At 37.8% G+C, this 17,422-nt stretch overlaps 1 protein-coding gene across 2 annotated transcripts in view; it reads right to left on the reverse strand.

Moving 5' to 3' along the window:
* The window catches only part of THADA (THADA, armadillo repeat containing), a 353,351-nt gene that overhangs the window by 333,061 nt on the left and 2,868 nt on the right, over positions 1-17,422 (reverse strand). For both annotated transcript variants that reach the window (XM_025354222.1, XM_025354223.1), the window contains exons 2-10: positions 16,915-17,014; positions 16,542-16,636; positions 15,399-15,529; positions 11,712-11,860; positions 11,560-11,592; positions 11,265-11,313; positions 6,294-6,481; positions 3,136-3,230; positions 1,662-1,882 (exon numbers count right to left, since the gene is read on the reverse strand). In XM_025354222.1, coding sequence (XP_025210007.1) covers positions 1,662-1,882; positions 3,136-3,230; positions 6,294-6,481; positions 11,265-11,313; positions 11,560-11,592; positions 11,712-11,860; positions 15,399-15,529; positions 16,542-16,636; positions 16,915-16,990 — 1,037 coding nt within the window. In that variant the 5' untranslated portion in view covers positions 16,991-17,014. The remainder of the gene's footprint in view (positions 1-1,661; positions 1,883-3,135; positions 3,231-6,293; positions 6,482-11,264; positions 11,314-11,559; positions 11,593-11,711; positions 11,861-15,398; positions 15,530-16,541; positions 16,637-16,914; positions 17,015-17,422) is intronic.

Consider the following 17,422-nt stretch of genomic DNA (forward strand, 5'->3'; position numbering starts at 1 on the left):
CCACTACACTCCAGCCTGGGTAACAGACTTTGTCTCAAAAATAATGATAATAGTCCAGGAAAGGACATAGGGAAATTTGGGAGATGATGGAAATATTCACTCTCTTGATTGTGATGATGATTACATGTGTAATTTATTTATTTATTTATTTATTTATTTATTTATTTTTGAGACGGGGTCTTGCTCTGTCACCCTGGCTGGAGTGCAGGGGCGCAATCTCGGCTCACTGCAACTCCTGCCTCCCAGGTTCAAGCGATTCTCCTGCCTCAGCCTCCCCAGTAGCTGGGATGACAGGCACATGCCACCACACCTGGCTAATTTTTTGCATTTTTAGCAGAGACGGGGTTTCACCATGTTGACCAGGTTGGTGTTGAACTCCTGACCTCAAGTGATCCACCTGCCTGAGATTTGCACACCTGGGATTACAGGCGTGAGCCACCATGCCTGGCCTATACATGTAATTTAAAACATAAGGAAAGCCAAGGGTTGGAGATGGTTGGGGGAATGGGGCTTCTCTGTGATAAAAATATTCTAAAGTTGTTTGAATTAACTTTTAAGATGTTAAAAATTAATTTTAGAAATGTTGATAGTTTATCAGACTTGTGAGGATCACTTTAGATTACCTATGTTAATGTTCTTTATAAATTCTAAAGCACTACACATGTAGAAATTTTTATAGTTTTAAAAAACGATGGTAAAAACAAATTTGAATAAAAAAATGTTTTAAAGAAAAAAGATAGCATGAAGAATATTAAAAATTAATTTTTGAAATGCTGATGGTTGTACAACTCTGTGAATAAACTAATAAAGTGAATTGTACACTTTAAATTTATGAATTGCATAATATATTAATTATAGCTCCAGTATGTAAAAAATTATTTTAATTTTCCTCCTTTATTCATATGTTCATTATTATCAAGCTGTATATATGTTTTGACATTTCATATATGTGATCACTTTCAGCTATTATGGCAAAAACACCACAAAAATACAAAATACAGCCCCATGAAGTCAGAAGACCTTCTAATATTGCTGTCTCAGGTTCTTATTAGCAATATGCTCTTAGGTAAGCATTTACTTTTCTAAGCCTCCCTTTGCCCATTCAACAAATTAGATTTCTTATCTTATATAGTAGACATATGAGGATCACATTAGATTACCTATGTTGAAGTTCTTTATAAATTCTAAAGTACTATACATATAAAACTTTTATAGTTTTAAAAAATGATAACATTGAAAATGTTAAAAATTAATTTTAGAAATGTTCCTCACAGGCTAACCTACAGCAATAATTTCATTTATTTATTTTTTTGAGATAGACTCTCACTCTGTCACCCAGGCTTGAGTGCAGTGGCACAATCATACCTCACTGCATCCTTGGCCTCCTGGGCTCAGGCAATCTTCCCACCTCAGCCTCCCAAGTAGCTGAGACTACAGGTGCATGCCACCACACCCAGCTAAGTTTTAAAAGTTTTGTACAGAGAGGGTCTCACTATGTCACCCAGGCTGGTTTTGAACTCCTGGCCTCAAGTGATCCTCTTGCCTCAGCCTACCGGGAGGGTAGCTGGGATTACAGGCACAAGCCACTCTAGCTTTTGGACTACATATTTTAAATGTCTTACAAGTGAAACAAAATATGAGACAATAGCATCAAAACTCACTGTGAACTCAAGGTGAACAAAACATGTGCAGTATCCAAGAGAAGGGCCTCCCGACTCCGACCCATGCTCCCATTCTGCCAGTCCAACATGGCAAGTGTCCCCTGGCATAGGAATAAGACAGCTGACCCAGAGACGTTACCACAACAGAGGCTTCTGCAGCTGCTCATAAACCACTCGGGGACGCTGGTGCAGTCCACTGAATGAAGAAGCACACTGCTAATCTGGAAAAATATAGCAGAGCTAATACACATAAAGCCTTTAAAACTTTTCAGAGATATTTCAAAATACAAACCCAAACATCTCTTTCCCCTGAAAAATCCTAGGAAAAATGACTAAACCCAAAGATAAAATACCCACAAATGTCATTATTATTATATTAGTATTAAAGGAAAAAAATTACATCAAGTACGTGAATGATTTTGCTGGTTGGAATGTACTGGCAGAGCACAACACAACGCCACCTGCAGGTGGATAAGCTTAACAACTCTTTTTTTTTGGTTTTTTTTTTTAAACAAATGTTTTTAGAGGTGATTTGAGAAATAAACATCTTCAACTTATTCAAAGATAATTACTTTGTGTGATCTCATAAAATAATGCACATATATTTTTCTAAAGTAAGGTAAAAAGATAAAATAAGTTTCCATATAATATAGCAAGCAAAAAAAGAAACCTACTAGTAAAAAATACAAGGATTGTGGCCTAAATTATCAAATTATACTCTCTATCAGAAGCAAATTTACTGAAAAATTGACTCTATGTAGCATGCTTCCTGTCTAAAGTACATGATTTGGGTTATTCTTAATAAAAAACACATTTATCAGAAAAGTTATTACTGTGTATGTATCTATACATTAATATGCATAATTTTAACATTAAAAACATCTTATATGAGAGATGACACTGAACAAACAGCACTAGAAAAAACTAAAAGAATATACATCGAAAATGTTTATAGTGATTATCTTTGTGAGATGGACTTACAGGTGACTGTTATTGTCTTTTTGTTATTGTTGCTTTATCTGAAATTTTGGAATTGTCTCTTATTATAAGAGAAAAGGGTCATCAGAAGGAACCAGACAATGCAAAAAAAATTCTTTTAATTCCCTTCTTTAAAAATATTTTTAATTTTTTTTTTAAGAGACAAGGTCTCACTCTGCTGCCCAGGCTGGTGCAATCTTATCTCACTGCAGCCTTAAACTCCTGGGCTCAAGCGATCCTCCCACCTCAACCTCTCAAGAGCTGGGACTACAGGTGTGCACCACCATATCCAGCGAATTTTTTTATTTTTTGTAGAGACAAGGTCTAGCTAAACTCCCCAGGCTAATCTCAAACTCCTGGCCTCAAGTGACCTGCCTGCCTTGGCCACCCAAAGTGTTGGGATTATAAGTGTGAGCCACTGCACCAAGCCAAAAAAATTTTTTAAACATACTCTAACTCTCAATAAAGTACAATTCTAAAAAGGAGATGCACTTACCAAATGAGGAATCTTTTCAGATGGGTGAAACATAGTCTTAATAAAAAGAATAATAGCTAATCCAGATGTGCTCTGTACAGTCTGTAATAGATCATCTATTTGACAAAAAAGAAGACAGCTTATGTTAAATAATGAATATTCTGTTACAGTGGAAAGAGCAGATGCTGAGCAGCCAGATAGGCCTGGCTACAATTTCTAGTCTGACCACTTCCTGGGTGAATAGGTCTTACATAAATTATTTTAAATCCCACAAACTCTGTTTTCTCTTCTGTAAAATGGGATAACTCTTAACTGACACAGTGTCAGGTTTAGATGAACAATGAATATAAAGGCTTTTTAGAAGCAGTCTCACTCTGTTGCCAGGTCGGAGTGCAGTGGCATGATCTTGGCTCACGGCAACCTCTACCTCCCGGGTTCAAGCAATTCTCCTGCCTCAGCCTCCCGAATAGGTAGAATTACAGGCGCGTGCCACCACACCCAGCTAATTTTTGCATTTTTAGTAGAGACAGGGTTTCACCATGTTGGCCATGATGGTCTCGATCTCTTGACCTTGTGATCTGCCCGCCTCAGCCTCCCAAAGTGTTGGGATTACAGGCGTGAGCCACCGCGCCTGGCCGAATATAAAGGCTTTTAAGCCCAGCATATAGATACTCAATAAACGTGATTCCTTCCTCTCTCCTCTAACATACACTTTCTTCCTCTCCAACTACTGCTTCCCAGAACACCTAACAGCAACACCACCTGTCCCTTCCTCTCCACCAATGCCTCTGTATCCCAATCACCACAGACATAGACTTTTTCAAAAAGAGATTTCAGGGCTTGTGTAAAGAATGTACATAAGTGCTAACTACAAACTTTGCTAGCACTGACACTGTACCCATAGCAACCAGTTTTGACTTGGTATCTTCTTTTCGTTTTATCTCTATTAGCCTCTAATACCATGGTGAATTGTTCAACCTGGGGAAAGAAGTATGACATCATAAACTACGTACTAAATATCCATTGTGCCCTTTATCCCTGATAACAAAACTGTGACTTTGATTGGGGAAGCCACATGCCTAGCCAAAAGCAGGATACCTGCCTCTTCAATCTTCTTTGCAACTAAAGGTAGGTATATAAGAGGGTTCAGGCCAATTGGATATAAGCCAGTCACTTGAGTATCCTGATTAAAAGTAAAGATGCAACTGGCCTTCCTTCTTCCTGCCTTGAATACACATCTGGAGCTACAGCAGTCATATGGCAATCACAAGGCAATAAACGTGGGAGAAAGCCAACCTGCTGAAGATGGCACAGCAGAAAAGCAGAAAATGTGTGGATCATACACTGCCTATACCAGTTCTGGATCAACTGCCTCTGAACTTCTTATGTGGGAAAGGAGGTTTGGTTTTCAGTTACTTGCAGCTAAACACTTTACTGATTATGAACTTCAAAATGCTAGAAAAGAATAGTACTGATTAGGTGCCATCAACTTTTCAGAAAAGAAGCTATTTCTTTTTTTTTTTTTTTGAGACAGAGTCTTGCTCTGTCACCAGGCTGCAGTGCAGTGGCATGATGTTGGCTCACAGCAACCTCCGCCTCCTGGGTTCAAGTGATCCCCCTGCCTCAGCCTCCCGAGTAGCTGGGACTACAGGTGCATGCCGCCACACCCGGCTAATTTTTTTTTTTCGTATTTTAGTGGAGACGGGATTTCACCACATTGGCCAAAATGGTCTCAATCTCCTGACCTTGTGATCAGCCCGCCTTGGCCTCCCAAAGTGCTGGGATTACAGGCATGAGCCACCACGCAAGGCTGAAGCATATTAAAATCATGTATTCTCTACATTTCATTAGTTAGAGAATCTTTTTTAGACTAACACAGTCCTCTTTTAAAAAGTAAATAACCTCTGAAAAGTTTTCTGTAAGTTACGTCTTAATAAAAGTAACTTCAACTACTTTCCTTTCAATACCTGAGAACTCAGGCAAAAAGAAAAATGGAAATACTAATTGGACAAAATATAGCTAAGACTTTCGTTACCAGGGTTAAAAACACAATGAGGCTGGGCGCGGTGGTTCACACCTGTAATCCCAGCACTTTGGGAGGCCAAGGCAGGCAGATCACCTGAGGTCAGGAGTTCCAGACCAGCCTGGTCAACATGGTGAAACCCCAACCGTACTAAAAATACAAAAAAAAAAAAAAAAAATTAGCCAGGCATGGTGGTGCACACCTGTAATCCCAGCTACTCGGGAGGCTGAGGCAGGAAAATCACTTGAATCTGGGAGGCAGAGGTTGCAGTGAGCCAAGATCGCGCCACTGCACTCCAGTGTGGGCAATAGAGACTGACTCCATCGCAGACAAAAAAAAAAAACACAAACAATGAGATGCTATTGTTTTCCAATCAGCCTAGCAAAACCAGAGTCAGTTATTGTTTTTCACTAACAAGAGCTCTAAAGAGATCCATTAGCATGTTTTTAATTAAGTTACATTCATACATATATTACCATATAGAATGGGAGGTGAAAAGAGGATAATTCAACTTTTTATATAAATACTTGTGTTAGGTATCACTTTTTGTTAATCTTATAATAATAAACCACAGATTCCAAAAAAAGTGACAGAAAACAAATTTATAGCTTAAAAAATTATTTAAACGTGATCACCCTTGAACCTATCTTCCAAGGCAAGAAATAGAACTCAGCTACTCAGGCTGGGCACAGTGGCTCACACACATAATCCCAGCACTTTGGGAGGCCAAGGTGAGCAGATCACTTGAGGGCAAGGAGTTTGAGAACAGCCTGGCCAACATGACAAAACCCTGTCTCTACTAAAAATACAAAAAATTTGTCAGGTGTGGCAGCACCCTCCTGTAATCCCAGCTACTCAAAAGCTGAGGCACGAGAATCGCTTGAACCTGGGAGGTGAAACCCAAGATGTGGAGGTTGCAATGAACCAACATCACGCCACTACACTCCAGTCTGGGCAGCAGAGTGAGATTTGGTCTCAAAAAAAATAAAATAAAAACATGTAATCCAGGGCCTCCCTCCATTTTGGGAGGCTGAGTAAGGATACATTCCACACCTCAGTTAAGTATCACTTTTCATACTGTTAGTAGGAAAAGCTGATTGGCACTCAATTTTAACTGTCAATTATATATCATTTGTATATAATTTGTTACACTTACCATCGCTTAAAAACTTGGTAAAAATACTCAGCAATCCACACATATTTTGCCATATGGAAGAATTGGAAGCCTTCCAAAGATTTCCCTGGAAATCTTGTACTTTCTGTACTAACATCATTGAAACTCTAATGCCTACCAGTAAGTCATTCATCAACTGTGTTTGAATAATATGATTTCCAGCACATTTTCTATAAAGAAGAAAAGACATTATTACAAAAGGAAATTCAAACAAAAATGTGAACATTTCTAATTCCCAGCAAAATAAATACATTCCTCAAAGGCCCGAAATCAATTTTAAATTATGATAATTTATTCCTCTCTCTTCCATTCCTACAAACATTCCAATTATGTAGATACTAACTGCAAACTTTCAACACCCTTTACTTATCAACATGTCCCTCTTTCTCAGCCAACAACTAACTTTACTTCTTTTAGGGCAAAGATAAGAAATCAAGAATGAATGACAGAACTTGGGCTGGGCGAAGTGGCTCACACCTGTAATCCCAGCACTTTGGGAGGCCGAGGCAGGCAGATCATTTGAGGTCTGGAGTTTGGGACCAGCTTGGCCAACATGGCGAAACCGTGTCTCTACTAAAAATACAAAAATTAGCCAGGTGTGGTGGCACATGCCTGTAATCCCAGCTACTCAGGGGGCTGAGGCAGGAGAATCACTTGAACCCCAGAGGCAGAGGGTGCAGTGAGCCAAGATGGCACCATTGCACTCCAGCTGGGCGACAAAGCAAGACATCATCTTAAAAAAAAAAAAAAAAAAAAAAAAAAAGAATGACATAACTTACAAACTTGAATATTCTCTCAACGTTGATATATTTTCCCTCCCTGGCTCTTTTTTTCTTTTTTGAGACAGAGTCTCGCTCTGTTGCCCAGGCTGGAGTGCAGTGGTGCAATCTGGGCTCACTGCAACCTCCACTTCCCGGGTTCAAGCAATTCTACTGCCTCATCCTCCCAAGTAGCTGGGATTACAAGCAAGCCATCATGCCCGGCTAATTTTTATATTTTTAGTAGAGACAGGGGTTTCGCCATGTTGACCAGGCTGGTCTTGAACTCCTGAACTCAAGTGATCCGCCTGCCTCGGCCTTCCAAAGTGCTGAGATTATAGGTGTGAGAAACCGTGTCTGGCCCCTCCCTGACTTCTAAAATGCCAGGCTCTCTTGCAGATTTTCCCCTACTTCACCAGCACTCCTTCTCAGATACCTTCACTAATTCATCCTCTTCTCCCTGATCTTTTTACGTTAGGAAAGTCCAGGACTCAGTCTTTATTCCTCTTCTTTTCTCCATCTAATTCTCTCCCTTGCTGATTTCTTTCAGTTCATCAGCTTTAAATTATAATCTACGTGCTGATAATTCCCAAATTTTTATCTCCAACCCAGACATCTGTCTAATTCCTTTCTGGTATATCTAACTTCCCGATATTTTTACTTGGATGTCTAACAGACATCTCTAAATAAGTGAACTTATCTTCAACTCCAAATCTGCTATACCTGCTGCATCTTTATCCTACAAAAACACTGTAATCATCCTTGCCGCCCCTCCTCTCCATTTCATCTATAGGAAAATCCTGTTGGTTCTACCTTCAAAATACATCTAGAATCAGACCAACTCCATTGCTATATCTTGGCCTGAGCCACTCTCATCTCTCCCTTGGGTTACTGCCATAGCCTCCTAACTGGTCTCTTGCAGCTTCTGTCCTTCCCTCTCAGTCAGTTCTCAACACAGCAAAACACAGAATAATCCTATTAAGGCAAAAGTTAGGAAAAACAACTTGGTAGTTTCTCAAAAACTTAAACATAGAATTATCTTATGAGTCCACTCTTATGTATATACCCAAAAGAGCTAAAAGCAGAGACTCAAAGATATACTTGTACATCAATGTTTATAGCAAAATTATTCACAATAGCCTAAAGGTAGAAACAGACCAAATGTCCATCGACAGACGGATTAACATGTGGTCTACACATACAATGGGATATTATTCGGCCACAAAAAGGAATGAAATTCTGATATATGCTACAAACGTGGATGACCCTTGAAAACACACCTGTAATCCCAGCACTTTGTGGGGCTGGGGCAGGGGCACTGCTTGAGCTTAGGAGTTTGAAACCAGCCAGGGCAACATGGTGAAACCCTATTTCTACCAAAAATATAAAAACAGGGCATAGTGGTGGACGTCTGTGGTCCCAGCTACTCCAGAGGCTGAGGTGGAAGGATCGCTTGAGCTTGGGGGGCAGAAGTTGCAGTGAGCCACGATCCTGCACTCCAGCTTGGGTGACAGAGCCAGAACTTGTCTCAATTAAAAAAAAAAAAAAAAAAAAAGGAAACATAAATGAAATAAGCCTGACAGAAAAGGACAAATATTATATGATTCGTAAGAATCACCTAGAATACACAAATTCAAAAAGACAGAAAGTAGAATAGAGATTACCTGGGGCTACAGGAAATGACTATTTTTAAAAAAATAAAATTTCCTTTCTTTTGGACACACTGAACTTGAGGTACCTGTAGAACATTCAAGCTGAGATGTCCCCAAGTCAACTGTCAACTGATCTCCATCAGTCTACCACTCAGGAAAGAGATCTAACTTGGAGTAATAAATTCGGGAATCCTGAGTATATAGGTGGTGGCTGACACCAAAGTGGACGTTATTAAGCAGTTCAAACAAACAAAATGAAAAGGACAAAACCCACCTTTACACAATGAGCATAAAAAGAAGAGCCAAAAAGGAGAAGAAGAGACAAAGAGCTCCTGCTATGGCAAAAGGCTACCATGAGTGAAAGACGATGATGTACAGGTATTATTTCTGCTCTCTCCCAGAACCTCCTCAAACCAACAGCCATGGGATTTAAAATGTAAAAAGATAAATTCTAAAAGCAACCAATATGCAACAAGACAATAATAATAATATTTCAGAAGCTGCAAAGCAGATGATGAGTGATAACTGACAGCAGAATCAAGAAAAGTGGACGCTCAGCCAGGGAACAAGCCCAGAAGCCATTTGATTTGTAGTACCAAATGGCTCAGAAACTGTTGGCACTAGGTACTCCTTGATGTGGAGGTAAACATAAGATTGAAAACAGGAAGACTAAATACCTCTGAGCCAGCAAACAACTTGTTTATCTTTAGAAAAGGTAAAACAGGCCGGGCCCGGTGGCTCAAGCCTGTAATCCCAGCACTTTGGGAGGCTGAGACGGGCGGATCATGAGGTCAGGAGATCGAGACCATCCTGGCTAACACGGTGAAACCCCGTCTCTACTAAAAAAATACAAAAAACTAGCCAGGCGAGGTGGCAGGCGCCTGTAGTCCCAGCTACTCGGGAGGCTGAGGCAGGAGAATGGCGTAAACCCGGGAGGCGGAGCTGGCAGTGAGCTGAGATCCGGCCACTGTACTCCAGCCTGGGCAACAGAGCGAGACTCCGTCTCAAAAAAAAAAAAAAAGAAAAGGTAAAACAGGTGTCTGGCAAGGAAGATAGCACACACAGATAAGGCAACAACATATTACAAAAAGGAGATTTAGGTAAATATATGCACAATGCAGGCCAAATACTGAGACCTCAGCCTTCTTCCCTCACTCAGCAACCAGACTCTTAAGACAATGGTTTAGAAGATTCTTCCATGGCAAATCCAGTATCTAAGCAAAAAGATTGAAACATACTGACATCTTTAGGTTTCCTCAAGGAAGAGTTCCCCCAAGAAACAGCCCAGCTAGACTAGCCTACAATAAAATCTGCAGTCAACTCCACCCATAGGCACAGGCATTCAAATCAATCCTCGGTGTCCCCTTATTAAATATGACTACCCAAGCTGGGCACGGTGGCTCACGCCTATAATCCTAGCACTTTGGGAGCCAAGGAGGGAGGATCACTTGAGCCAATGAGTTCGAGACTAGCCTGGGCATTATAGTGAGACCTCATTCCTACAAAAAATTAAAAATTAAAAAAAATTAGCCAAGCATTGTGGCAGACACCTGTAGTCTCAGCTACTTGGGAGACTGAAGTGGGAGTATAACTTGAACCCGGGGAGGCAAGAGGTGCAGTGAGCCAAGATCGTGCCACTGCACTCAAGCCTGGGCAACAGAACAAGACCCTGTCACAAAAAAAAAAAAAAAATTTATATATAGATAGATAGACAGATAGATAGAAAGAAATACGTAATTGCCCAGCCAAGGATCACCAGACTTCTAAGGAAAGCTTCTAATAAGAAATATACTGAACAAAACCAGCAAACAGAAACAAGCAACTTGGAAGAAACAGAGACTATGTAAAGATGATAAAAAACAAAAAACTATCACGAATATATCCTCAGAGACATAACAGAGGATATTTCACTCACGAAATAAAAACAGGATGCTATGAAAAAGGAACACACTCAGGTGAGGAAAAGAGTTCTTTCACTTACTCTCATAACAATTTATTAAATTTTTAATTTTTCATTTAAATATTTTAATATAGTTTAAATATTAAAATTCTATATTTGTTAAAATTAAGTATCAAACCTCTAAAAAATAGATTTAAATAATTGGGTCTAATATTAATGGAGAAAGGGGCTGGGCACAGTGGCTAACGCCTGTAATCTCAACACTTTGGGAGGTCAAAGCAGGTAGATTACTTCAGTCCCGTAGTTTAAGACGAGCCTGGGCAACATAGTGAGACTCTGTCTCCAAAAAAATACAAAAATTAGCTGGGTGTGGTGATGCATGCCTGTAGTCTCAGCTACATGGGAGGCTGAGGTGATAGAAACACTTGAGCCCAGGAGGTTGAGGCTGCAGTGAGCTATGATCACACCACTGCACTCCAGCCTGGGTGACACAGCAAGATCCCGCCTCAAAAAAATGTAATAGTAATAATATTAATGAAGAGGGATGAAAAGATCACATTCTGAGACTTTCAAATTTTTCTGTGTACAAAGACAATGTACAACTGCAAGTATGCACACACAAATGCCAACATATAGCACTTGCCTATTTTCTTCCACGATTTCAATTAAACTCTTCTGCAGAAAATGAAGCACTGAAACAAAAGAATACGACAAACCAGAATTTAAAACTGTGAACTTCAACTTCGATAAAATATTTTATATCACTGTTATATAAAATGATACCATGATATAGAAACAAAAATTTAAAAGGAAGGCGCATGATGTACCTGAGTTATCTACAATGCTCTACCTATTGCCAAGAAACTTAAAAGAGCCAGTTCCAAAATGACTCATAGAAGCCATCAACTCATGGAACAAAATAAAATAATAGGACTTACCATTTTTAAGCAGATTATTAACACCTGCTCTACCTGTAGAGGAAAAATTGAACGCTGGTAAGGAGTTTCATGACCAAAATTAGTATCATTTAAAACCTATGATGTGACGAGAGACCTTAGCCAGAAAAAGGACTAGAAAAGTGCTGCCTTACCCAAGTTAAAGTTCTCCATACAGGAAGATATATTGTCAATTACTTTCCTATAAGAGTATAAGTCAGTAGTATTCAATTCTTCCTGAAGACGAGAAGTAAAACGGTGTACAGCCTCAGGTAGAAAAAATTCAGGTAGGCTATTTAGTGAGCTAGAAAAAGAAACAAATATTAAAAATCTGACAATCTAATAGCCCCAGAATATGTGGGGAGGGAAGAAAATCATACAAATGTGGGAATACTGAACTAAACCTTCAAAATACAGCCAGAAAATTACAACTCCACACTACCATCACTGGAATTCCCTGACCTATCAGCTCATCTGGTCTTCCCGCTTCCATCTTGCTTCTCTCCCATCTCCCAGATTATTCTCAACAAAGTAGGCAGAGTGACGCTGTTAAAACACCATGTCAATTCTCTTACCAAAGCCTCCAACAATATCCTTCTCGGTTAAAGTACTAGACGAAGTGTTTGCAGTGACCTACAAGGTCCTCCCTACACAATCTGGCACTACAGTAAGCTCCTGACCTCATCTTTTTTTTTTCTTTTCTTTTCTTGATTTTTAAACGGCATCCATCGCAATCCTGACCTCATCGTGATCCTTGTTCACTTAGCTCTAGCTAGATGGCCTTGCTCTGTTCTGACATACCAGTCTTTGCTCCTGCTGTTTCTTCTATCAAAAAGACTCTTCTTTCAAATATACTCAACAATTATTGCCTCATCCCTTTCAGGTCAATCTCAATTATCTTATCACGTCTGAGCAAAGCTATATGAAGTGACCATAGTATTTTAAATTGTAACCCTCACCCTATCCTTTATGTCCCCTTTCCTCCCTCCCCGCTTTTAGACAGCACTCATGCCATCTAATAGCCTATAAATGTTACTTATTTACTTTGTCTATTTTCTATCTTCCCCTTAGAATGTAATCTCCATTCTAGACTGTTTCATTCATTCTACCCCCAATTCCTAGAGGAGTGCTGAAACACAGTAGGCAGCCAATAAAAATTTATCAAATGAATAAATTAAACATATCAATTTTGCCTCAATTAATATAAATCAAAACTGATAGGCTTTGTTCTAAATATAACTGGACAGTTCAAAGTTTTTCTGGAAGAAAAGAATTCAAAAATGGGAATATTCAGAGTAAGAAAAGTCACTAGAGGGATGACTTAACACTGATACATAATTAAAACACATTATCAAACTATAGTAAATAAAAGTGTGGTATTGGTGTATGAACAAATGGACCCAAATCAGAAATTAAACCTATGTATATACGTGAACATATAACACAATATGGTGGTGTTCCAAATATGCGGGCAAAAATGGACTATTCAACAGTTTGGATAAGTGGTTCCCCATATAAAAAAGAAAACTAAATTGAATCCCTACCTCATACTACATTCAAACCTTAATTCCAGATGGACGTAAGGGTTGAGCAAAAAAAAACAGTATAAGGCCTGCAAATAATATTGTAAATAATCTTGTATTACAGAAAGCATATATAGTAAGGTATAAAACTCAGAAATCTACACACACAAAAATTAGCTGAGTTGATAACCAAAATAAAATTTTAATTTTTGTAAAGACAAGACACCATGAGAGAGTTTAAAGTCAAGTAACAAAGGAATGTATTTAGCATATCATCTATACAGAAGTCTTATAAATCAAGAAAACATTCTAACAAGAAAATGTACAAAGGATATGTAATAAAAAAAAAAACAGTCACTCAAACTCCACACATTGAAAAATGTTCAATCACACTAGTAATCTGGGATACATAAATTATAATGATAGCATCTTCACTCATTAGATTTTAAAAGATTTAAAGATTCATATTATCCAATGCTGGAAATATATGAAGAAGAAATAAGCATTCTAACTCAATTGGTAGTGTGGGGGAGTACAATTTAACAAGAATTTCAATAGGCCTAATTTTTGGTCCAGAAACTCTACTTCTTGGAATTTATCTCAGAGAAATACACATATATAATTATATACATAAGAATATCACTGCAATGGGGAAGTGATTACTTTAAAACATATAATATAAATCATGTAATATGTACCCTACATAGATACATATATGTCATATATACAGTACATTTAAATTTTGGTATATTCATATTACAGAATATTTATAGCTGAAAAAGTAAGGACTGTTGGCGGGAATGTAAAATGCTGCATATTGAAAACAGTATGACAGTTGCTCAAAAAAATTAAAAATAGTATGACCATATGGTCCAGCAATCCCACTTCTGGGTATATATCCAAAGAACTGAAAGCAGGATCTCAAAGAAATATTTGCACACCCATGTTCACAGCAGCATTATTCACAACAGCCAAGAAGTGGAAGCAACCCAAAGGTCCACTGAAAGATGAATGGATGAACAAAACACAGTATATACATACAACAGAAGATTAAACATTTTAAGAGAAGAAAATCCTGTCATATGCTATAGCAGGGATGAACCTTAAGGACATTACGTTAAGTGAAATAAGTCAGTCACAAAAATACAAATACAAATATTACACTAATATGAGGTATCTAAAGTAATCAAATTCCTGAATGGGAAGTGACTGCCAAAGCCTGGGCAGGAAATGGGGAGTTGTTACTTAATGAGTACAGAGTTTCAGAGCTTTGCAGATGACAAGGTTCTAGAGATCATTGCACTGCAATGTGAATATACTTAATAGTGAACTATATATAATTAAAAATCATTAAGACTCAAACATCATATGTTCTCACTCATAAGTGGGAGCTAATCTATGAGGATGCAAAGCCATAAGAATGATACAACGGACTCTGGGGATTCAGGGGAAAGGGTGGGAAGGGGGTGAGAAATAAAAAGACTACAAATTGCTGGGTACAGTATACACCGCTCAGGTGATGTGTGCACCAAAAATCTCAGAAATCACCACTTATTCACGTAACCAAATACCACCTGTTCCCCAAAAACCTATGGAAATAAAAATTAAAATTTTTTAAAAAGAATTCATGTAAAAAAAAAAAAAAGGTTAAGACTGAGGTTTTACGTTACGTGTCTTTTACTACAATTTTTTTTAAAAGGATTATATGACATGGAAATATCTCTAAGACATTCTTTAGTGAAAAAACAAGCTACAGAACATTATGTAGAATACAATCTCGTTTACAGATACATTAAAAAAAGTAGAATGTAACACACATATGCTGACCTCAAAGAAAAGGTCTAGAAAGATAAATACCAAAATGGTAAGTGACAATCTTTATTAAGAAAAGATAAGTCCTAAACAATGAAATGGAAGCCTTACCTTTTGTTTTGTATACTTCTATATAGTTTGAAATTTTTACACCAAGCCTATATTCCTGTGTTATCTGTGTAAATATATATTTAAACCAAGAACAGATAGGATAAAAAGATGAAAAAAAGCAAGATGACATTTAAACATAATCAATAAATGTAAATGGATTGAGGGAGGAGTTAGAAAACTACAGCCCACAGCCTGTTTATTAGTCCGTGACCTAAGAAGGCTTTTTATATTTTTAAAAAGTTGTAATTAATCAGTGAAAACAGAGAAGAAACCGTATGAATGAACTTTTTGTGATCTATATCAGTTCAGTTTTATCAAACCAAGGAAGGAATTTTAGTTACTTTCAGTCAAATTCAACACTTTTTAACACCCGATTTCCCTTCCTTTTTTTCTTACCTTGCCAATACTTTCTTCAAGGGATTCTTTAGACTCAAAGAAAGATAAATGCCTGCTAAAATATCCAAACAACTTTGAATAGTGGGATCACACACACCATTTTCATCTACTTTCTCCAGCAGTGGCACAATCTATAATACAAAACATTGAAGTAATTTTTCTCATATCAAGTATAGCAAAGTAACATGGTTCTAGATACTCTTTAAAGTCTCAATTGCTGGGCACAGTGGGTCACCCCTGTAATCCCAACACTTTCAGAGGCTGAGGTGGGCAGATCACTTGAGCCCAGGAGAGTTCAAGACCAGCTTGGGAAACACTGAGAAATCTTGTCTCTAAAAAAAAAATACAAAAATTGGCCAGGCATGGCGGTGCATGCCTGTAGTCCCAGCTACTCAGCTACTCAGGGGGCTGAGGCAGGAGGATCGCTTGAGCCCAGGAGGTTGAGGCTGTGGTTGAGCTAAGATTGCACCAGTGCACTCCAGCCTGGGTAAGAGAGCGAGACCCTGTCTCAAAAAAATAAATAAAACAAAGTGTCAATTATAATGTGAAATGTTTTCCATACTCCACTGTCAAGGATACCGATTTAAACACCTATTTCACTATTTATTAACTTTTTAAACTCATGTCCCCAGCTCTCTCTTTACCCTCCAGACCCACCTCCACAGAGAATCACAGACCTGTTAACGGCTTACGGTAAAGAACAGCTGTAGCACAATTTAAAAACCAGTAACAAACTTACTTGCTTTCCAAAAAAAAAACTATGTGTGCTCAAATGGTAAATCCTAATACCGAAATACTAATTAAGTATAATATTTATATTTTAAATTAACTTTTAAATGTGCCTGCTAAAAAGTTTTGAAGATTCATATATTTTAAAATTTATCTTCACAAACGAGGTATGTACAATTATCTTCTACCTTATCTATTTACAGCTCAATTATGATAGAAGCCTGAATGTGGCTTCTATTGCTGTTTTGAATACGAGGATATTATACAATAAACAGAAAAGAAAAAAAAATACCTATTTGTTAATGATAAACTGATATGCAATAATTAGGGGCCAAAAACTGTCAGTGATTTTTTAAAATCCTTAATAGCATGATACTCTTAAAAATGTATTCATGAATATCAACTCAGACTTACTTGTTTAACATAATGGATTTGTGACACTCCATCCGTGAGTTGTACACAACGTAACAGCAAAGAAGCTAGATTTTTCCCTTCCACATCAGCAAAAGCTACATAACATATACAAAAAAAATTTTTTCAATGATTTAACAGTAAGTTAAATATAACTTTGCCTTTGTTGTCCATTCTACAAAATTTTTTAATTATAAACCAAAGCAATAGGTGGAACATAGTCTGAAGACAGAATTTTAAGAAAATTTTTACATCCAAAACATAAGGAAAAACATAAAGAATTTGAATATTATATGCTAGGGGTCCCAGTGATTAAAATACTCTGCTTGCAAACTAGAAAAAATATATTAAATAAGGGAAACCAGAAGTCACCTACATTTCAAAGTTTCAAGGTCCTGATGGCAAATGGTCAACACAGCAACTTGCATTTCTTTCTTCTTCTTTACACCCATTTTAAATAGAATTAACAGTAGTCACTGCAAGAAAGAAGACTTTAAGGCATTAATGTAATGTTTCTCAACCTCAGCACTATCAATTTTTGGCTGGGTTCATTCTTTGTGAACAGTATCATCCTATGCATTATGTTTCATGCATCCCCATCTCTACCCGTTAGATGCCACTGGCACCCTCCTCCCTCCCAAGTTGTGATAACCAAAATACGTCTCCAAACATTGCCAAGTGTCCCCTGGGGGGCAAAAGTGCCCCAGAATAAGAATCACTGTCTAAGAATTTCTGATGTGAAGAAGAAAAATGTTTTAAGCTCAAGTTTATTACTGACTGAAGTTATTTTACCTACTATGACTCAGTCTTTGTATTTTAAAATATAGCAAACTTGCCTTTTAGTGAACACACACACCAAAAAAACCTAGCATAGTTTTTCCAAA

This window comes from Theropithecus gelada, chromosome 13, assembly GCF_003255815.1.
Source record: "Theropithecus gelada isolate Dixy chromosome 13, Tgel_1.0, whole genome shotgun sequence".
Lineage (NCBI taxonomy): Eukaryota > Metazoa > Chordata > Mammalia > Primates > Cercopithecidae > Theropithecus > Theropithecus gelada.